At 49.6% G+C, this 22915-nt stretch overlaps 1 protein-coding gene across 1 annotated transcript in view; it reads right to left on the reverse strand.

The window, feature by feature from the left end:
• Window positions 1–736: 736 nt before the first annotated feature.
• The window catches only part of Ralb (RAS like proto-oncogene B), a 37847-nt gene continuing 15668 nt past the window's right edge, over window positions 737–22915 (reverse strand). The window contains exons 2-5 of the mRNA XM_032915209.1: window positions 16972–17134; window positions 8666–8874; window positions 5968–6145; window positions 737–2232 (exon numbers count right to left, since the gene is read on the reverse strand). Coding sequence (XP_032771100.1) covers window positions 2113–2232; window positions 5968–6145; window positions 8666–8874; window positions 16972–17085 — 621 coding nt within the window. The 5' untranslated portion in view covers window positions 17086–17134 and the 3' untranslated portion in view covers window positions 737–2112. The remainder of the gene's footprint in view (window positions 2233–5967; window positions 6146–8665; window positions 8875–16971; window positions 17135–22915) is intronic.

The following is a 22915-nucleotide window of genomic DNA, read 5'->3' on the forward strand; positions in this document are numbered from 1 at the left end:
CGTGTCTGTCCGTTGATCTACATAGCACACGGTGGCACTGTGCCCATGCGTGCCCACCATGTACACATCTGTACACACAAATGAAATAATTTACACACCACCACTCGTCTAGCTTAATAAGCACATTTGTGTCAGTGAAGTGGAGATGGGCTCATTTAACAGGCAGTGTGGTTATCTTTGACGCTTTGCATGTGTGTGCAGGGTATGTGGTTATGCGTGCACATTGTGCTCTGACACACTCACCTTCCTCTGAGGCAGGGCCTCCACTGAACCTGGTAACTGTCTAGCAATCAGCCAGTGCCAGCGACCCTCCTGCCTCCATCCACTCCACGGCACTCTGGTGACAGGCATGCACGCGGCCATACCTGGCTTCTTACATGTGAGGGGATTCAGACCCAGGTCTGGGGCTTTTGTGGCACCTGCTCTCCCTGAGTCATCTCTCTCATGTGGACATTTTTATGTCAGTGAAAGAATCTTTAATTGACAGGGCTGTCTGCTGGTGCTGGGGTGTGATTATCTTCAGGGTTTTGTCTGGGAAGGAGGGTGGAAATGTCTCCCACAGGAGAGATGAGTCCATAGTTATTGCTTCTATTGTAGCTGTGTTTCCCAACCCCTGGGGTTCACTGAAGTAGTGCCTGTTTGATACCGCAGCACGTCTGCTAAGAATGACAGGTGACTGCTAGTTCATTTCCCTGAGCATCCCGTTTGGTGGCATGCAGGAAAAAGGGAGAAATTCTGAAAAGTGTAATTTTTTTTTAATTCGAAAAAGCCCATGATTCTTTGGAAGTGACACAAGTTTCCAGGGATCAGATCTTGGATTCCATAACCTCTGTAAAAAAACATCCATTAGAAGGGCTCCCGCTCTCCCCACCCAGATTCACATTCGGCACCAAAACGTGAAATGTTCACTTCTGGAAAATGGGAGGAGTGTGTGTGCTCAGTGGCAGCCCCCAGTCCCAGAGTCCCCTTCCCCAAGAGGAGGCTTAACAGAGAGTGGGTGTGAGCCTCTGGAACCTGGTTCATCTCAGTGTCACCAGAACCAACTGCCGGGAGCTACAGGAGGTGGCCCTCCCTTCTGAGCCTTCCCCTCTTCCGCTTGTAGAGTCTGCAGAGGTAGCTGGCGCTGGCCCGTGTCCTGGGACATAATTTGAACTGGTCACATTTTTCAGAAAGGAAGTAAAGAGCAGGCCTATGGCTGGTGGGAGGGAACCAGAAGAGGTGAAATGATCCAGTCAGAAAAAAGAAAGCTTGTTCTGGGGCACAGGCCTACGTCTCCCCCACACAAAGTTTCCTCACTACTAAGTAAGGGTGTTGGGGAGGGAAGCCCACAGCCAGCACCTGGCTGGCATTTAAGTATGAAGGGAACAGCGTCCCACTTTCTCTACAAACGCCAGGAGGCTTGGTTCAGCCTATCTGGACCAAGTGAAGTTCATCTTTCTAATTCTGCTTCCAAGCCACAGAAGTTTATCTTTTAAAACAGAAAAGAAACAAATTGTTTTGGCTTTTTCAGTATTACCTGAGCTTAGGTTTTCCGCCCCCTGTCTACTTCTAAACCGATAAGAACTAACGAGGGGGTCTTGCCAGAGACCCTCTTTTAAAATCTAAGAAAATAAGATGTTAGTTCTTTTTCCTTTTAGAGACAGGGTCTTGCTAGGTAGCCCAGGCTGGCCTTGGGCTCAGGCTACCCTCCCTGCCTTACCTTCTAGAGTTCTGGGACTACAGGGGTGCACCAGCACGCCCTGCTAATGTGAAGTATTTTGATTTTCCAACGAAAGATGACCATGTCCTAGAACAGGGGGGGACAAGCCGCCGTGGCAATCCTCTTTCTTGTCAACACAACTCAGATTCCTGACCCTAGAGCTGGTGACAGTCACGGTTCAGGGAGGGTGGGAGGGGGCAGACTCTCAAAGCTCCTGGCAACGTTAGCAGATGCATCGCACAGACGCACGGACGAAGGCGTCTTTCTCCTGCCAGCCACTGGTGCACAGGTATCTGTCCCATCTCAAGAAGTGATAGTGAATACAGCTGCGGAGAGCGGGGAGCCAGGGGGAGGCCACCTCGGCTCGGCGCGCTGCGGTGTGGCCTTCTCCGCTCGCTCTGTCCGCGGCCCGCTCACAGCAAGCAGCACCGCTCTTTGAAACTCTTCTTGCTCTTGCCGCTTTTCCTGCCGTTCTTGTCCTTGTTTTCCGACATCTTTTTTGCCCGGATTTCTCTCATCAGATCAAAGAACACCTGGCAGTGGGAAGGAAGAGAGAAAAGAATGGGGATGGGGGGAGGGGTCACTGACAAGCAGCTTGACTGGCAGGGATGTACTCAGCTCTGTGGCAGAGTCCAAATGCTCGCTCATTCATTCATTCGTTCACTCAGACAGGCTCTCCTGTAGCCCAAGCTGGCCTCAACTGGCAGTGCATGGCCATGAATCCTGGTCCTCCCGTGCACCCTGGGGCTAGGCTACGTGACACTGGTGATGGCCCCAGGCAAGAGTCCTATCAACTACGTCCATCTCCAGCCCCCAGGCTTATGTTACATTGAAATAAAGCACCAACAATAAGTCAGTAACAAGGCAGTAAAAATGAGCTTTAACGAGACCTTCCCTCTCCCAGAAGAACTCTACCATTGCACACAGCTCTCATGGGCAGGATGGGCCTGTCACCGTCCACCAGATCTTTTCTTAATTACAGAATAAGGGTAAAATGTGCTTTTTCCAAGCACGGTTCTAGAATGGCGTGTGAAATTCAGACATCCAGAGTCGCCTTCGAGTCTATTCTTCCTGCTTCCAGAAAAGGCAAAGGGCAGCTCATCAGGTAGAGCCCCCACCACTAAGCAGGATGACCTGAATTCAGTACTTGAACTGGTTCGCAGCAGTTGTTCTCTGACTTCCACATACATGTAACAGTGTACACACACACACACACACACACACACACACACACATACAGAGTAAAGGAGTAAAGGGCTAGCCTCTGCGTTGTCCCATGTCACCACACCTTGTTTGACCACAGAGGCTACAATGCCATTATAACTAATTTGCCCCTCCAGAAATCCTACTTTGAAAGCCACCGAGGGCAAATCTGGGAAAGCAAGAGGGCAGGGATGAGGAAGGCAGGTTCCTGGACTGGAGAGCTGGGAGAAGCAGGAAAGAGAAGTCTTATCGCAGTGTTCCTCCTCACGCACTCCCCAGCTCCACACCCCCATTCCACCCCTTCACCCCCGCCCCACTGCCAAGAGGAATTTTATCAAGAAAGATGAGCGTTATCTAGGCAGGCGCTATCGCTCGTCTGGAGGTTTGGGTTTCGCCCTCTGCTACCAACAATCACCAAGGGACTGATTAGACCCCAGCAGACAAAATACGCTCCCCACCAAAGACACACTGGAGATGTCCCACAGAAACTGGGAGCAGGACAGAGAACGCTGGCTTTGCCATCGCCACCAGCTCTGAGCTGATTGAGGAGGAGAAGAGAAGAGAAGAGAAGAGAAGAGAAGAGAAGAGAAGAGAAGAGAAGAGAAGAGAAGAGACGAGAAGAGGGAGACAAGTGTGTGGTGTCACAGGTCTAGAAAGGGTCAAAGTTCAGGGTCAGCTTGACTATACAACAAATTTGAAACTAGCCTGGGGTACATAAATTACTGTCTCAGAAATGAAGCAAAACAAGACTGCTTCCCTGGTATGACACCCACATGAGCTGACCACGGAGCCCAGGCACCAGGAAGGGAGCTCCGAGTATTTCAGGTTGACTCTACACAGGTTCTGCTAGCCCAGCCATGGGTCCCAACCGCAGACTTTGGTTTCTTTCTGTGGTAAGAGGCAGGGAGGCCTGTGGAGCATTCCACTGACCGGCTGCCTACACCGCTCCTGGCCTAAGCATCCGCAGCCTTTCTGCAGGGAAGTGTTCACTGAAGAAAACTTACCGCCTGTTACGAGTTCCTGCTGGGTCTGGCCTGCAGGTCAAAGGTTGTCCAGGGAGAGGAGGGAGAGATGATGATGTGTCCCCAACACACAGAGTGAGATCCCAGAGAGCTGATTCTAACCCCCTCCAAAACAACACCAGCATTTTCATGCTGGGAACGTCTGTTCTGTTTTGTTGTTTTTGTTGTTGTTTAGACAAGGTCTCCTTACACAGGCCACGCTGGCCTTGAACTCATAGAGATCTGCCTGCCTCTGCCTTCTGAGGGATCAAAGGCCTATGCTACCATGACCAGACGGCCTTCTTGGTTTTAAAACATAAAGCCTTAGGCCAGGCGTGGGAGGCAGAGGACAGCCAGCACTACATCTTGTCTCAAATACGCACCACCTTCTGCTCTGGAGAAGATTAAGGCTATACCTGGATGCCCACTGTATTCCCCTCAGCTAGGAAACTGACAGGAAGAAAAGAAACAGAAGCCTGAGCATCACCAGAAGCAATGTGAAAGTTCGGATAACAACGTAAAGAAAACGTAGATGCTGGGATGTGGCTGCTGGGAGAGTGCTTGTCAAGTGGAAACCTGGGTTCCACCCTGACACCCATAAATCAGGTGTAAAGGTCCACACCTGTCTTTCTAGCACTTCTTCCATGAGAGCTCCAGGTCAGTCTAGAGCATATGAGGCCCTGTCTAAAAATAGATGATAGATAGGTAGGTAGGTAGGTAGGTAGGTAGGTAGGTAGGTAGGTAGGTAGGTAGGTAGATAGATAGATAGATAGATAGATAGATAGATAGATAGATAGATAGATAGATAGATAGAAAGAAGATAGATTGGCAGGCAGGCAGGCAGGCAGGCAGGCAGGCAGAGCCAGGGAAATGGTGTAGTGGATAAGAAACCTGCTTAGAAACCTGGCAATTTGAATTCAATTCCCTGGGACCCACATGATAACCAAACCCCAGCTGATGATGGAACACAGTTCACTGTGCCCTGGGCTACAGGGAGCACTGACCCTGCTTAAAGCCAGGCCCTCCTAATATTCCTTTGAGAGCACTCAGGCCCCCTCCAGAACCAGCTCTCCCTGGTGGGTACAAAGAGGGGGAATGACATCCCACAGAACTAGCCTGGGCTACAATGCGAATTGAGAAAAAGCAGGACGTAAAGATCTGTGGCTGAGCATAACCGAGACAGCCTTTCTGCCTGCCCTGACTCTGCACTGATTTCGCAAGCCCAGGATGTGAAGTAAGAGCCCACACCATAGCGTGTGAAAACGGAGTGAAGTTCAGCTGTGGGGCACTTCCTTCAACTGTGTGCTAACACTGAACTCTGACGTAAAAGAAAAACCACGGGGTGGTCATGTGTTTGTGTAGAGCCCTGGGTTCCATGCATGACTTGTCATTCCAGCCCTGGAAGGGAGAGGGCTGGAGGCTAGAAGATCAGAAGTTCAAGGTTCTCCTCAGCTACGTACGGAACTCTAGGCTAGCCTGTGTGAGACCCTCAACAAGACAAAAAAGATGGAAAAAGAAAAAAGAAAAACAGAAAGCGGCATGCCCAGTGTGGTGGCACAAGCCTGTAATGGCAGCACTTGGGAGACGGAGGCAGGGGGACCGGAAGTCCAAAGTCAGCACTGCTTCATAACCAAGCTTGAGGCCCGACTGGGGGTGTTCTGAGACCCTGTCCAAAAGGAAAAGGGAGAGGAGGAGGAGAAAGAGAAGGAGGAAGAGAAGAATGAGAAGGAGGAAAGGGTGAGGAGGAAGAGGAAGGGCGGTGGCAGCCATGGCAGCAGCTGCAGTGGCTGAGTGGACAGGAGAGAGTGCAGATTTCGCAGAACCTAACTTCAGTTCCCAGTACCGGCATCACACAGTTGACAACTACCTGCAAGTTCAATTCCAGGGGATTCTTCTTGCTTCCATGAGCACTTTATTCACATGTGCATTCCCCACACACACACACACACACACACACACACACACACACAGAGTTAAAATAAAATTGAAAGTCGGGCAAGGGAGACAGCTGAGTCTTGAGACAGCACAAGCCAGGTTCCGAGAAGCCTCCAGAGCTCACGCTACCTTGTCCACGTTGGCGCGGGTCTTCGCGGATGTCTCCACATACTGCACACCCCACTCTTCCGCTTTGCCTCGGGCCTCCTCCACGGGCACCTGCCTCCGCTCCTCCAGGTCAGACTTGTTGCCCACGACCAGCAGAGGGATTTTGTCCTCCTCGGCCTTGACTCGGAGGATCTGTTCCCTAAGGATGGTGTGTCAAGAACAGCGTGGTTCAGAAAGCTCGAGTCAGCGTGAGAGGCACTTGGAGGGCTCGCCTGCCTCCAAGTGTACTATGCTATGTGCGCTAGCGTGCACGGAGCTGCACAAGTAAACAACGTTGCTCTGTTTTGTTTTATTTTGAAGCTAGCACATGAAGTCGGCTTTACAGGTGGCTGCCAGTGTGCCTCGGTGCTCACAGGCTGGCCCTCGACTTTCCTCCACCACCATCATCTGGTCTCTTTCCAGCTGCAGATTTCTCTGCCCTACACTCCTACAAAAGAGATGGCGACGTAGGAAGTCGGGAGTCTGCATCTCAACAGGGTCCCCCAATTTATGGGGGAAAAGAGAAAAAGGTGTGGAGGGAAGTTCGGGAAGGAACCCTCTGTGAATCTCGGGGGACGTGGCCCAGTTGGCAGGGTGCTTCAACTGCAGTCACAGACCCGTCAGCACGCTACGGACAGGCACGGGGCTACAAGCCTGAAACCCAGCACTCAGTGGAGATAGGAAGACCAAGTTCATGGTCATCTTAGCTACATGGTAAGTTTAAGGCTAACCTGGGCTACATGATACCCTACTTAAAAACAACAACCGAAAGAAAATTTTAAAAAAAACAAACCATCAAACCTAAAACAACAGCTCACAAAAATGCTTAATACTTCCACTACAGGCACAAGGGAGAAAAGAACGCAGTGAGGACACGCATCCTGTTTATCTTCCGGATGGCATCAAAGTCAGATTATGAAGAGGAAACACAAGCCGTGATTGATCACAAGCTATCCCACAGAAACTCCTGGAGCAAAAAAAAAAATCCACAGGGGCAACAGCTCACTGAGTCCTCTGCCTGTCTCCACACACACACACACACACACACACACACACACACACACACACACACACACACACCCCACAGCTGCAGAAAGAAAGCCAGGACCTTCAGCTTTTTGGAGACCAGAAGTCCCACCTTAGCACTGGCCTTCTCTACAGATGGGCTGAGTTCAGCTCTTGCGGCTTCCCTGGCTCACCAAGGCTGCCTTCCAAATCTTGGGAAATGTTTAGCTGGCTCTCTTTACCTTTGGTCGGTCATCTGACCTCATGACAGGAAAGGACCTGTTAAAGCTTGGGCGTCATCGAGATGACTCAGCTAGGAAGAGGGCTTGGCACCGACTGACTACCTGAGTTCAATCCCTGGGACCCGCATGGCAGGAGAGAGCTGACTTCCCCAAGTCCTCCCCCACCTCCACACATTCTCTGTGGCACAAACACACATACACGCACATACACTCACATATACAGAGATGGCTCAGTGGTCAGGAACACTGGCTGCTCTTCCTGAGGACCCAGGTTCAATTCCCAGTACCCACATGGTATCTCACAGTGGAGCCAATGTCCACTTCTGGCTTCTGCGGGCACCAGGCATGTGTGTGTACACAGATACATATACAGACACATATAAAATAAATAAAAATGAAAGTAAAGAAAGATTATAGGGGAAAAGTATAGGTCTTGCTTTTCCCTTTTCAATCCTTAGCTTATTTCTAGACTCTAATCGAATTCTTAAAACAAAATGTCACCTTCCAGATGCCTTTAATCCCTGTACTTGGGAAGCAGACCCAGGTGGATTTCTATGAGTTCAAGGCCAGTCTGGCCTTAAAGTGGGTTTCCTGCAATCCAAGGCTATGGGTGTTGTTATGCTTCAGATCTCAGATGCCACCGCCCTGTCTGTGGCGCTACTGGAAAATGGAGGAAACTTTAGGAGGCAGTTCCCGGTGGGAAGAAGCTAGGTCTCTGGGGTGTGCCCTGGAAGGGGACACTAGGACTCTAGACTCCCTCTTTAGCATCTCAGCCACCGAGCGCTGCACAAACTTCAGCAGCAAACCCCACTATGCTGCATGGCCCCCCAGGCCCAGAGCAACAAGCCATGCGATCGTGGAATGTCGCCTCGGAAACCACAAATCTTCTCTCCTAATAAGCAGACTAGCTAGGGTATTTTATCAGAGCAGTGGGAAAGTAGACTAACGCAGAAATGTTCTTAAGGATGATAGGTGAAAAAACTGTAATTATATAAGAAAACGGGGTGTTTATGTGGGGAAGAGCCAGTTACAGAAGTACACCCCATCGTTCACTGTTTCTTATAGCAGAATTAGGAGCTGGGAGCACTGGCTGCTCATGCAGAGGCCGTGGGGTCACTGTCACGCTCACAGCCCTCTGTCCTTGGTAGGTATTGCACACGCTTGGTACACAGACATACAGGTAGGCAAAACACCAGTACACATAAGTAAAAATAAGTACACCTTTTAAAAAGATACACGCAGAAATCCTGAAACATGGGCGCCCAGAGAAACAGAAGTGATGGTGGACCGAAGTGTACCGCGATTCAGAGAACCCCATGGCAGAGCTCTTGTCGTCAGAGCCCCACCATCACCAGCCCATTCAACCCCAGATCCCTCCGAGCCTCAGCCTCCTGGCGGGAGGGTCAGGGCCAGGCTCTCCCTGGGGAGCTCACCTGAACTCGGCTGTGGCGGTGAAAGACTCGTGCTCCGTGATGGAGAACACCAGCAGAAAGCCTTCTCCACTTCGGAAATAGTTGTCACGGATGGCCGCATAGTCCTCCTGGCCGGCCGTGTCCAGGATGTCTATCTGAACCTCTTCTCCGTCGAGAACCACCTTCTTTCTGTAACTGTCAGCTTTGGTGGGCTCGTAGTCTTCCACAAACTGGGGAAACAGTCAGAATCACGGCGTGGTCAGCATCTGGATTCTACACCTGAATGCTTTACAGTACGCTCTGTATTCACTAAGAGCCTAGAGTTGGTAAACCCAGAGAACACACGGAAGAATACAAACAACCCTCCCTCTCCCTCCCTCCCCCTCCCTCCCTCACTCCCTCCCTCCCCCTCCCTGCCTCCCTCCTTCCCTCCCTCCCGCGCTCCCTCCCTCGTTCCCTCCCTCCCTCCCTCCCTCCTTCCCTCCCTCCCCTCCCTCCATCCCCCTCCCCTCCTCCTTCCATCCCCTCCCTCCCTCCCTCATTCCCCCTCCCTCTCCTCCCTCCTCCTCCTTCCCATCCCTCCTCCCTCCCTCCCCTCCCCTCCCTCCCTCCCTCCTCCTCCTCCCTCCCTCCCTCCTCCCTCCCTCCCTCCTCCCTCTCTCCATCCCTTCAGGGTCCACTATGTGGCTGAGGCTGGTCTTGAACCCCTGATCCTCCTGTCTCTACCTTCCAAATGCTAGAATTGCAGGCACACTCCACCATGCTTGGGGACCCTTCCTTTGCTCTGAGTTCTTCTATCTTTTTTTTTTTTTAAGCTTTCAACAACAGGGGCAGATAGGCCTATTTTACAGATAAGAAAGCACTAAACAGAACTCTTGGTGGTATCATTGTCAATACAGCATAAAGTTATAATACAAACACTGGGAAAATGAGGCTTGGGAACCTGTATTTATAATGAACAGAACTATAAAACTCATCCCAAAGGAATCTGGCGAGAGGAGCCAGGGTGTAGAAGAAACCAGCGGAGGGGCTGGCAGATGGTTTAGTGGGTAAAGTGCCGGTCATCAAGCGTGAAGGGCTGAGTTTGATCCCCACATCCCACTTTAAAAACAAACGACAACAAAGCAAGAGGCTGGAGAGAGGGCACAGCAGTTGAGAGAACACATGGCTCTCCCGGAGGACCCAAGTTCAGGCCACAGTGCCCTTGGGTGGCTCCAGGAGATCCAGTGCGTCTACTATGCATGAGAACCTGCACTCACATGCACACACCCACAGTTATACGCTGGTGCATGTAACTAAAAACAAAATAAGTCTAGAAAACAGTGAGACGTGGTAATAGTGCACAATTATACTCCCAGACCAGGGACACGAAGACAGGTGACATTGGCACTCACTGGCCAGCTAAGGCCAGCTAAGGCCAGCCCCTCAGTGAGCCAAACACAAAAGTAGACCATGTCTGAGGAACATTACCTGGGGATGCTCTCTGGATTTCATAGGCACACAAGCATGTGCATGCACATGTATGTACACACACCCCACATGCATCTGCATACATGAGCATGCACACACATGTAAATTAATAAATCCAGTCAAGCACTGAAAGTAGACACGGTGAGCACCTTATTACCTTGAAGTAGAGAAGGCCTTTTTAAACTATGACTCAAGGTCCAGAAGCCATGTAAAAAAAGATTGATAAATTCGATTTCTCAGGAATGAAAAACAGAAGCACAGCGCAGCACAATGCAAATGCTAGCCAGAACGCGGGCTGCACACGGTGCACAGAGCACTCCTCTTTAACATACACCGATGGGAGGCACGGCCATCCCACAGAGCATCCAAAACCAGCATGGAGACTCGCTCCCCTCACTAGTGCAAAAGAAAGGAAGGAGGGAGAGGGAGGGAAGGAGAGAAAAGAAAGCAGGAGAGAGGGAAAAAACTGCCCTGAGCACAGGCTTTGGGGAAAGACATTTTGCTCCCTGTGGGACGGGGGACAGAACCATCCCCCGGAAAAATTTGTCAACATCTGATAAAATGAGAAGTACTTTATCCTCTGACCCTCCCCACATCCAGCTTCTAGGAATTTAATCTCCAGAAATCAAGGTCACTGTGGGCACCAAAGGGCATCACCAAAGATGAAGGCGTACCCAAAGCTCAGCTCATGGCTGGGCACACAACTGAATGGTTCACTGCTGCAGATGAAGGCGTACCCAATGCTCAGCTCATGGCTGGGCACACAACTGAATGGTTCACTGCTGCGAAAGAAGAGGCCAGGAACTATATACGGGCGTGCAGAAAACTCTAGAATAACAAGTGTGTCATTCTTCAGCAGGTCACTGACAGCAGAGATTATTACCTATGTATATAAGAATGTATTTCGCCCAAAGACAAAACAAATTCAAAAGCTGCCAAAAAAGAAAAACAGAAGCAGTTAGGCCTCCCCAAGTGCTTACTTTGTAATAAAGACACACACATACACATTAACTAATTCACGAAACTGTGGCAAACTCTTCTGGTAAAATGTGGTCCCTTTTAAAAATTTTAATTACATTTATTTAGTGTGTGTGTTTATGTGTGCATGTTTGTGTGCACATGTATGTTTGTGTGTGTGAATGCATGTGTATGTGTGTGTGAGTGTATGTATTTGTAATGTTTCTGTGTATAAGTGTATGTGTGTGTTTGCATGTCTATGTGTTTGTGTGTGCATGTGTGTGTATGTAAAAGGCACATGCATGTGTGTGCATGTTTGTGTGTGCATGTATATGTAAGTGTGTGTGTGTGCGTTTGTGTGTGTATGTCTTTGTGTGTATATGTGTGTGTGTTTGTATGTGTATGTGTTTGTGTGCATGTGTATGTTTGTGTATGTGTGAGTACATGCATGTGTGTGCATGTTTGTGTGTGCATGTGTATATGTGTGTGTGTATGTGTATGCGTTTGTATGTGTGTATGTCTTTGTGTGTGCATGTGTGTATGTGTATAAGTGTGTGTGTATGTGTTTGTGTGTGCATGTGTATGTTTGTGTATGTGTGGGTACATGCATATGTGTGCATGTTTGTGTGTGCATGTGTATATGTGTGTGTAAGTGTACGTGTGTGCGTTTGTATGTGTGTATGTCTTTGTGTGTGCATGTGTGTATGTGTATAAGTGTATGTGTGTGCGTTTGGGTGTATGTGTATGTGTATATGTGTTTATGTGTGCATGTGTGTTTGTGTGTGTGCATGTGCTTGTGTGTGTTTGTATGTGCATGTGTGTGTGTTTGTGATGTTTGTGGAGATCTGTGCTGCACGTAAGTGGAGGTCACAGGATAACCTCGGCCATCAGTCTTTACCTCCCACCCTGCCTGTGAGGTTTGACACTGTATGTGTGCTGGGCTGGCTTCCAGGGAGTGTCCTGCTGCACCTCTGATCTTCCCACAGAAGCACTGGAGTCACAGACGCTACTCTGTTCAGGTTTTACATGGGCTCTAGGGGTTCAGACTCGGGTCCCCACACTTGCATGGTGATTTTCTTACCCACTGACTTATCTCAGCCAGGCCCAGCACTGGTGAGGCTAGGTTTGGGGCTGGACTGAACAATCTAATGTAATGAAATGATAGTGTGACTCAAAATACACCAGCCCGGTGATGCCTGTGTAGGCACCCCTAACTGAACTCAGGGGGTCACACAAGATAGAATGAAAATGGGTGGGTCTCTTTAGGACTAGGAAGTGAGAGCTGGAGGTGGGAAAAGCAGGAGAATGGGGAATGAATACAATCCACATAGATTATATGCATGTCATATAAGAAACTGTCAAAGATTAGTTTGAAATCTATTTTTAAACAATGAGGGACAGAAGCTGGGCATGGTGACACACGCCTTTCATGCCAGCGCTTGGAAGGCAGACATGCGGATATTTTTTGGTTTTGTTTTTTCGAGACAAGGTTTCTCTGTGTAGCCCTGACTGTCCTGGAAATCACTCTATAGATCAGGCTGGCCTTGAACTCAGATCTGCCCGCCTCTGCCTCCCAAGTGCTGAGACTAAAGGAGTGCATGATCACTGTTTCGCTACAGGTGGATCTCAGTGTTGAAGCCAGATGGTCTACAAAGCAAGTTCTAGTCCAGCTAAAGTGAGAGAGAAAGAGAGAGAGAGAGAGAGAGAGAGAGAGAGAGAGAGAGAGAGACAGAGAGACAGAGACAGAGAGAGACCGCGCTTGTCTCAAAAAAACCAAGCTGAGGGCTGGAGAGATGGCTCGGTGATCAATACACTTCCTGCTCTTATCCATCCTTAAGGAGATCTGAAGCCTTCATCTGGTCTCCATGGCTACCAGGCACACAGGCAAAATACTCAAACATATAAAATAAGAATAAATAAGTTAACTTTAATTATTGCTTTTAAGTGTGTGTGCGTGCATGCACACACGTGCATGCACATGTGCACACATACGGTGCTGGTGACCATAGAGGCCAGAAGAGGGCATCAGATTTCCTTGAACTGGGAATTGAACTCAAATCCTCTGGAAGAGCAGCCAGCACTTCTAACCACTGAGCCATCTCTCTAGCCCCCCAAATAAATAAATTACTTAACTAAAAGCAAGAGGTTAAAAGTTTGAAAAGGGCTGGGCGTATATATAGCCCAGTGCCACAGTGCCTGGCCCCTGTGGGGCCCTAGGTTTAATGAGCACCACTCCCCCTACACTAAAAAGGAGAAGGAAAGGGATGAAAAACAGTTCTGCAAAGCAGCCAAAGGAAGGAGATGGCTCACAGGTCTGAGTTTGGGTCCCCAGCACCCACACAAGGCGGCTCACAACCATCCGTGACTGTGGCTCCAGTAGGCTTCAAAGGCACGTGACTCGTGTCACACGTCACACGCAGGCACACGCATGTAAATAAAAAGCACAGGAAAATGACAGCTAAGCAATGGCAAGAACAGCTGGGAAGTACAATGGGTGGGTGTCACTGGACTTCTTAGGCAGAGCACGTAAAACACAGAGACGAACTCAAAACTCCACAGTCTAGACACAAGAGCTATGACAGAAACTCAGAAGGAAACAGCACAGCCATCAGTGAGACAGGACCCCGCAATAAACCCTCAGGAATGTTATCAACAAGCAAGGGATGAAGAAGAGATAAACTGGGGCCAGTGAGATGGCTCAGAGACAAAGGGGCTTGCCACTAAGCCTGGCACGAACTCCATCCCTGGGACTCACATGGTGGAAGTAGAGACTGAGTCCTGCAAGCTTCCTCTGAGCTACACACGTGCACCTCACATGTCAGAAGGGGGGAAGGGAGGGGAGAGGGAGGGGGGAGGGAAAGAGGGGGAGGGGGAGGGGAGGGAAGGGGGAGGCGGGGAGACTTCACTAAAACTTAAAACTTTCAGGGCTGGAGAGATGGCTCAGTGGTTGAGCTCTTCCAGAAGAACCAAGTTCAATCCCCAGCACCCACATGGCAGCTCAACTTTCTATGTACAACTCCAGTTCCAGGGAATCTGATGCCCTCTTCTGGCCTCTGTGGGTACTACACATCTGTGCTGCACAGACATCCACACAGGCACCTGTTACACATAAAATACATTAATTAGAATGTTTTAAAATGTAAAACTTTGACAAATCAAAGGGTGATGTTTGAAAAGGTGGCACTGTTTGGGAAGGTTGTGGAGATTTTAGGAAATGAGCCTTCCAGGAGGAAGTGGGTCACTAAAGGTGGGTCTTGGAGTTCAACAGCCTGCCCCACTCACTTCTTGTTCACTCTTGGCTTCCTGGATGTGGATGCAACGTGGCCTGCAGCACCGGCTCCTGCTGCCGTGCCTCCACCAACATAAACGTGCTATTCCCAGGAACCATTTTGACACAGGGCTTTGCTACAAAGCCCAGGCTGGCCTCTAACTCTACAGTGATCCTCCTGCCTCAGCCCCCGGAGTGTTGGGATTACAGGTATACATGATCACGCCTGCTTAGGGTGTACATGACGAAAGAGTGAATTTGGGGTCAGTAAGATGGCTCAGTGGGTGAATGTCTCCAAGCTTGAACACTTGGAGTTTGAATCTAGGACCATGTAGGGTCCATGAAAGAGAGAATTGACTCTTCCCTGTTGTCTCCTGACCCCCAGTGTGGTGTGACACGCACGCACACACACACACACACACACACACACACACACTCTTAAGTTTCCATCCACACAGGGCTCTCCTAGTCTCTCCCGTGTCTGCAGCCATAACAGCAGCTTCAGCCTGAAGGAGACTCTTGATCTTGGCACAATGTCTTGATGGCCAGAGCCACAGGAGTCTTCCCCGATGCTCCCCACAACCCTGCCCCTGTGAATTATCTCCGCCTAAACTCCACTCCAGGATGAAAGTGGGCGGCCAGTGTAGATGGTAAGAGAGCTGGGGTTGGAGATGGCCCACTTGGTAACGTGCTTGCCTTACAGCCACAAACACCCGAGTTCAAGCCCCAGGACCGGATGTAAAGCTTGGTGTGGCACGAGTGTCTGTGATCTCAGTGCTGGGAGATAGACAAAAGCAAAAACAATCCCTGCCAGTCATTGGTCAGTCAGCCTCACCTCAGAGAGCTCCAGGACGGTGAAAGCCTGCCTCAAAAGGTAAGGTGGACAGTTCCTGAAGAATGACAACTAAGGCTATCCTCTGGTCTTCCTTATCGATGTGCGTGTCACACACACACAGACACACACACTCCCACACACACACACAGAGACATACACAGACACATACGATACAAGACACACAGAGACATACACAGACACACACACACAGAGACATACACAGACACACCACATACACATACACACAGAGACATAGATGCATACACACACACACAGACATACACACACATACACACATGTGTGCCTGCACACAGATAGACACACAGAGACACACTCACACACAGACACACACACACACAGAGAGACATACACAGACACATACAGACACAAGACACACAGAGACATACACAGACACACCACATACACATACACACAGAGACATAGATGCATACACACACACAGAGAGACATACACACACATACACATGTGTGCCTGCACACAGACAGACACACAGAGACACACTCACACACAGACACACACACACACACACACAGAGACATACACAGACACACCACATACACATACACACAGAGACATAGACGCACACACACACACAGACACACACAGACACACACACACAGACATACACACAGACTCACACACAGACATACATACAGAGACACAGAGACACACACACAAAGACACACACACAGACATACACACAGACTCACAGACATACATACAGAGACACAGACATACATACATACACACACACACACACACACACACACACACACACACACACACACACACACACCCCACAGAATTAATAAAAGAGAAAAGGTTCATTTTTTGACTGATGGCTTCAGAGCTTCACTCCAAGTCCTCAGGGCCTGAGGTGAGGCAGAGGAGGTGGTGAGGGCATCAGCAGAAACGGCTTCTCACCTCCTGGCGACCAGGAAGCAGAGGGAAGCCAGGCAGAGAGTGGACTCTAACACCCCTTTTAAAGACACACTTCCAGTGACTTAGCCTCCCTAGCTGAACTCAGCTTCCTAAGGTGCTGCAGGCTGAGGGTCAGTTCTTCAACATCCGACCCTTTCAGAGACATTCAAGACGCAGACTACGGCACCTGGTGCTGGGGAGTAGCTCAGTGGCTGAGCTCCCACCTCGCACGTGCAAAGCCCTGAGCTCCATCCCCGGAGCCTCATGAGCCAGGCAAGGCTGTACACACCCATAACCCCAGCAAGGAGAGGCACAGGAAGATCAGAAGTTCAAGGCTGTCCCTGCATACGCAGTGAGTTCCAGGCCAGCCTACAGGAGATCCTATCTTTAAAAGGAAAAGGTTGGACTTAGCGAAATGGCCCAGTGGGGACGAGGACCTGCTGCTCTCAGAGATGACAGGGGTTTGGTCCCCAGAACACAAATTGGGCAATTCCAACTGCCTAGAACTCAGCTCCAGGACATCCGATGCCCTCTTCTGGCCTCTGAAGGCAACTGCACTTTTGGACACAACCCCACCCCCCATGCGCACAGGCACATAATTTAAGATAAAAATTTAAGTTACAGCGCATAGACAGAGGCATCTCTCTTCTTGCTCCTACCTCAGAGAAAGCACACACAACACTGGAAAGAGAGTGTGCAGAGAAACTCTGTCCATTTCTACAACCACTGAAACCACCACCAGGTCAGCAGTGGAATCTTCTGCTGAGAGCCCTGCCCCCTGCAGCTCTTCGGAACATACCTGGCGCAGACACACGTGACGCCGCAGCAGGCGCAGGCTGCGCTGGCACCTCTTACCTCGTCATACATGAACTGGAGCGTCAGGGCTGACTTGCCGACTCCCCCACTGCCGACCATGATGACCTTGTGAAGGACCAGGGAGCCCTGGCTCTTGCCTTTGTTGGCAGCCATCCTGCTGGTCTGAGGCGGTGACACACGGACAGATGGCCCAGATGAGGAGCTGTCGGTGACAGAAACAAGAGCTGAGAGATGGCGTGTGTCCTATCCAGTTGAAATCAAACGACACATGACAAACAAACCCTATACTTTCCACATTGAGTTTTCATTTGAAAGCATGTGTGTGTGCCTGTGTGTGCATGTGCGGGTATGTGTGTGCATGTGTGTGCATGTGTGTGCATGTGTGTGCATGTGCGGGCACGCATGAGTGCAGTGACCTGAGGCCAGAGGAGGATTTTGGGTCCCCTGTGGCAGGAGCTGGGGGTGGTCGTCTTAGCGCCAAGCCATTCCTCCAGCCCTCCCCTGCACCTTAGAAACACTTAACCCATTCCAACGGAAAAGGGCCTGGAGAGGAAGAGCCATGACAGTGTGGCAACTCTGAAGTCACTTACCCAACGGGAACCGGGATAGGACAAAGCTGAGAAAGGAAGGCGAGAGAAGGGATCCCAAGTCTGCACCGCTAGGGAAGGGGGCAAGGAGCCGGACACTGTATAAAAGTCAATGCAGCCTAAGTCAGCGATGCCTCGGCGGGCAAAGCGCTTACATGAGAACGGGAGTTCAAGCTCCAAACCCCACGCAAACAGAGCGAGGCCTGGGGCTCACACCTTTAATCTCAGCATCCAGGAGGCAGAGGCCTGCGTAGTCCCAGCACTGAGTGACCGGTGGATGCTTGGAGGTCCAGTGGCCTGACAGTCTAGCCAACTGTGTGAAGGCTAATGAGGAGGGGGGACAGCCTGCCTAAAAGAACGACACTCAAGGCTGTCTTCTGACCTCCCTATGCACACACACACACACACACACACACACACACACACACACACACACACACACACTAAAACGACAGCAGCCCCACAGACTTTCTGAAGGTGAAGTGTTTAACTATGTTCAAGTTCCTACCCCAACCACTTCCTAGTCAAACAGGCGCTATGAGGGACAGTCTGGGGACCTCAATCTCCAGCTCTTTAATCTCTCTTCTCTCCTCGTTCGTGTCCCTCGGTTCCCCACTACTAACACATACACATGCATGTGTACATGCGTGATGCGTGCAGGGAAAAGTTAGAACCGAGGCTACTTCTCAGATGAGAGACCAAGACCCTAAAGGAGTCATCGTCAAGTAAAGAACACGCTAGAGGGCAGGGGACACGATTTAGCAGATAAGGACAACTCTCACCAAGAGAGACAACCTGGGTTTAGTCTCCAGGACCCACAGAGTTGAAGGAGAGAACCGATTCCTCTAAGTTGCCTTCTGTTGTGTACCCATATGCCCTGGCATGGCCACACCCTCCACAATTATGCAAAATTCATAATTTTTTAAATGAATCGTTTAAAAGAGCCACGTCTGGTGGTGCATGCCTTTAATCTCAGTGCTTTCTTGAGTGTGAGGCCAGCCTTGTTCACAAAGTGAATTCCAGGACATCCAGATCCAGAACCTGTCTCACAAAGTACGGGTGGGGGGGGATTGTGGAGGAGGGGGATGGGGACTGAACTGAGACACGGGCCAGCAATTAAAAGCACGGGATGCTCTTCCAGAGTACCCAGGTTTGATTCCCAGCACCCACACGGGGGCTCAGAACTGCCTGTAACTCCAGTCCCAGGGGAGCTGACACCCTCTCTGGGCTCCACAGGTGTGTGTGTGGTACACGTGTGCTCACAGGCAAAATCATCCATATACACAAAACAACTTAAATTGTTTTTGAATAAATATGTTAGAGGAACTAACATTCTAACAACAACCAGGAGGCTCCTTGATCACCAGAGACCCTGATGCAGGGGAGTTTCCCTAAAGAGCTGTAGCCACAGCATCCCTCCAAAGCCAAACCACTAGCAGGCAAAGCAAGCCACAGCCAGAGACAGAGAACCACAAAGTCTCTCTGCGATGTAGGGACGCCTCCACTGGGGGCAGTACACACCCATCCATCCCGGTCTCCAATATCACAGAGCAAACTGGAACAGAGGTCGGCACACACCCTCCAGAGGGCATCTCAGGCCGGCGTTAGCCAAATAAGGACCCGATCAACGTCAACAAAGGCAAAAATAACATCTGAGAAAAATATTACATTATCGAAAGACTGGACTGACGAAGCAAGAGAAGTGACCTTTAATCCCAGCACTCAAGAAGGCAGAGGAAAAATGACCATCTGGGTTCAAGGCCATCTTCAGCTATATAGAGCCTTCAAGGCTACCCTGCGATACATAAGAAAGACCCAGACTCGGGGTTGGGGATTTAGCTCAGTGGTAGAGCGCTTGCCTAGGAAGCACAAGGCCCTGGGTTCGGTCCCCAGCTCCGAAAAAAAGAAGAATCAAAAAAAAAAGAAAGAAAGAAAGAAAGAAAGAAAGAAAGAAAGAAAGAAAGAAAGAAAGAAAGAAAGAAAGACAGACCCAGACTCGAACTTAAGAAAAAAATTTAAAGTCAGGTGGACTTAAAAAAAATCACTCAGGGGTTGGGGATTTAGCTCAGTGGTAGAGCACTTGCCTAGCAAGCGCAAGGCCCTGGGTTCGGTCCCCAGCTCCGAAAAAAAGAAAAGAAAAAAAAAATCACTTAGAATCCCTAAAACCCTGTGCATAATGTCTGTGTATAGTGTGTATGTAGTATGTATGTATACAGACCGTGTGTATGTGTGTATATGTGTATGCATGGTATGCTCTGTGTGTATAGTGTGTGCATGGGTGTATGTGTGAGTGCATCTGTATATGTGTATGTGAACATGCGTGTATGTGCATATGTATGTGTGCATATGTATATAGTTTATGTGTATATGAATGTATGTGTGTATAGTGTGCATGTGTGCCTATGTGTATGTGTTTGAACATATGCATGTATGCATATGTGTATGAATGCTTTGTATGTGTATATATATGACTGTGTGTATGTACAGTACGTATGTCTATGTCTAGTGTGTATGTATGTTTGTGTATATATAGTATATGTGTGCATGTATGTGGAATATGTATATATGTGTGTGTGTGTATATGGTATGTGTATAGTGTGTCTGTGTGAATGTTATAGTGTACATACAGTCTGTCTCTGTATGAATGTGTACAGCATGTCTGTATAGTACATGTGTGGAGGCCAGAGGGTGATATCAGGCATCTTTGTCACTGTCCACGGTATTTTTTTAATTATGTGTATGTGTGTGTGTCTATGTTGTGTATGTCATAAATATGTGGGTGCCCTCAGAGGCCAACAGAGAGCACCTAGAGCTGAAGATACAGCTCCCCCACATGGGTACTGGTAACTGAATGGGTTCCCTGGAAGTGCTCCTCAACCTTTTAAAGAGTTATTTTAAAACTTCTGAGGCAGAGACTCACCCTTAGCCCTGGCTGGCCTGGGACCATTATGTACACCAGGCTGGCCTTGAACTCGCAGAGATCCACATTATTTTTCTATGGCTATGATAAAACACCATGAGCAAGGCAGCTCATAGAAAGAAGGGTTTATCTGGATTACGGTTCCTGGCGGATTAGAGTCCTTCAGGGCAGGGGGCATAGCAAGGGGCAGAGGCTGGGTCCTCCACACACCTCCTATGCCTCCCCCAACAACACTCTGGGCATTTAAATGCTCAGGAAAGGGAGCCATTTCTCATCATGCCCTCACAGCCCCCGAGTGCTAGGATTAAAGGCTTATGCCCCACCTGGCTACCTGCCTTATCTTTTGGGACAGGGTCTCTCACTGAACCTGGGGCTCTCAGTTTCAGTGAAGCTGGCTGACCAGAGAGTTCAAGGGAGTCTCCTGTCTCTACCACCCAAGCATTGGTCATCGACGTGGGCTTCCATGCCTAGCTTTTTACGTGGGTTCTGGGGATCTGAAATCTGGTCTTGCACAGAGGTCCTGACTGATGACTAACTCCCCAGCTGTGTTCTTTGTGGGGACTGATTTTTGTTTTGTTGGAGCAATGTTGGTGTTTTGTTTTCTTTTGTGACAGGGTTTCCCTGTGTCACCCAGGCTGGCCTGGAACTCAGGACTCTCCCCCACCTCAGCCTCCTGAGTGCCAGGAATACGGGCACGCACGACCATACCTGGCCTAGCATTCACTGTTAACTGTGTATCTCTGGTTAGTATCTTGACTTGGACATTCTTGTTAGTATCTTGACTTGGACATTCTTGGATTTAAAACCTTTGAGGTCATAGGTCTGGTCTCACAGACTATTTCTCATGTACTTTATCTGTTTTTGCAGACGGGCAGTCTGGAGATAATTTGTAGTTTCTTTGATGATTGGGGGCCCCTTAGCACTGGTGTGAGCTCTATGCACAGCCTCGGGCTGCTCAAAGTCAAGGACACAGATCTACTTTCCCTGCACTTCTTCAGGTACCTGCCCGCACCAGGCATCCACCCACCCCACTCCCCCTGTGCCAATTATGTGCTTTTTAATGAGTGGGCTAAGCAATTAACTCAGTAATTAAGCACATCTGAGTGGGGATAGAAATAGAAGGAATGGGGGTACGGGCGCCCCACAAGGCTGGGATTCAGGAACTTGAAAATATCTTTGGCCTCATTTACAGCCACCAACTGTTTCCTGCAGAGCTGAGGCCAGGAGGCCGGTGGATGGGGTTGGAACTCACACCACCTAAAAGTCCCATGACTTCTCAGGGCCAACCTTGCTTCTGTGAACTTGGCAGAAATGAAGCAACTTTGTCCGGGCTGGGGGCAGGGTCCTTTCAAACGCATGCAGACAACCGAATTGTGCACTGCACAGAGACATGATTTTAGGATGCATGTTTGGTGTGTGTGTGCACATTGCTGTATATATGTACTTCATAGTGTGGGATGTGCCCAGATACACACGCACACGCACATCTGTGAAAGTGAGGAGTGAACACAGGCACTCACACGTGAGCACACATGTGTGCACGTGTAGACATCCATGCAACAGTGGATGTGTGGAAATGAGAGGGCAGCTTGCTGGAGTTGATTCTCTCACTGGACCACATGGAGGATTCCAGAATCAAACTCTGATAGACGGTCTTGGCAGGAAGCCATCTCCCCAGAGCCCCCTTCCTTTATTTTTTTGGACAGGCTTTCTTGAGGAACCTGGAATGAGCACCAGGATCCCGCCTGTGTCTGCATTCTCCAGTGCCAGGAACCCAGGTACATTCAGCCCTACCTGGCTTTTCGTGAGTTCTGGAGTTCTGCACTCAGCTCTCCACGCTGTTTGCAGACTCTACGAACGAGCCTAGGACCACTTACTCCTGCTGTTCGTCTGTTTGCATCTTAAATAGAGTCCATTTCTTTGCCAATGATAATTAATCACCAATGATAATCACTGAAGATCAAAACCTTTGTTTCCGCTACAAGTTCAAAATACGGGGACTACGACGTGGCTCGGTCCATACAGCGCCTGCCCAGAACTCTAGGTCTGATCCCCTGCACCTCCACATACACCTTGAGTGGAGGCACACATATGACCAGGAGTTCAAGCTTACCCTCAGCTGCATAGGGAGCTTGAGGCCAGAAGTAGACGCATAAGGTCTGGCCTTCCTCCCCCCACCCTTTTAAGTATGTGCACGTGAGCGCTGGTGCATCGGATCCCCTGGAGCTGGACGGTGCAGGGAAGCCATGCTACTAACCTGACCGTCATCTCTCCTGGCATGAGATCTAGATTTTGCTGCTGCTGTTTAAGTACAAATCAGAAGTAAGCAGAGTTGATGTTTCCAAGTCAGGCCAAAGCTGCAGTTGACCTGCTAGGATTAGGGAAGGACTAAGACAACCCAGTCATTCCGGACATAGCCACCCCCCGGCCTGGCTCTACAGATAAGAAACAGTTCCCTGTTTGGGCTACACACAGT

The sequence above is a fragment of the Rattus rattus genome, chromosome 10, assembly GCF_011064425.1.
Source record: "Rattus rattus isolate New Zealand chromosome 10, Rrattus_CSIRO_v1, whole genome shotgun sequence".
NCBI classification, from domain to species: Eukaryota; Metazoa; Chordata; class Mammalia; order Rodentia; family Muridae; genus Rattus; species Rattus rattus.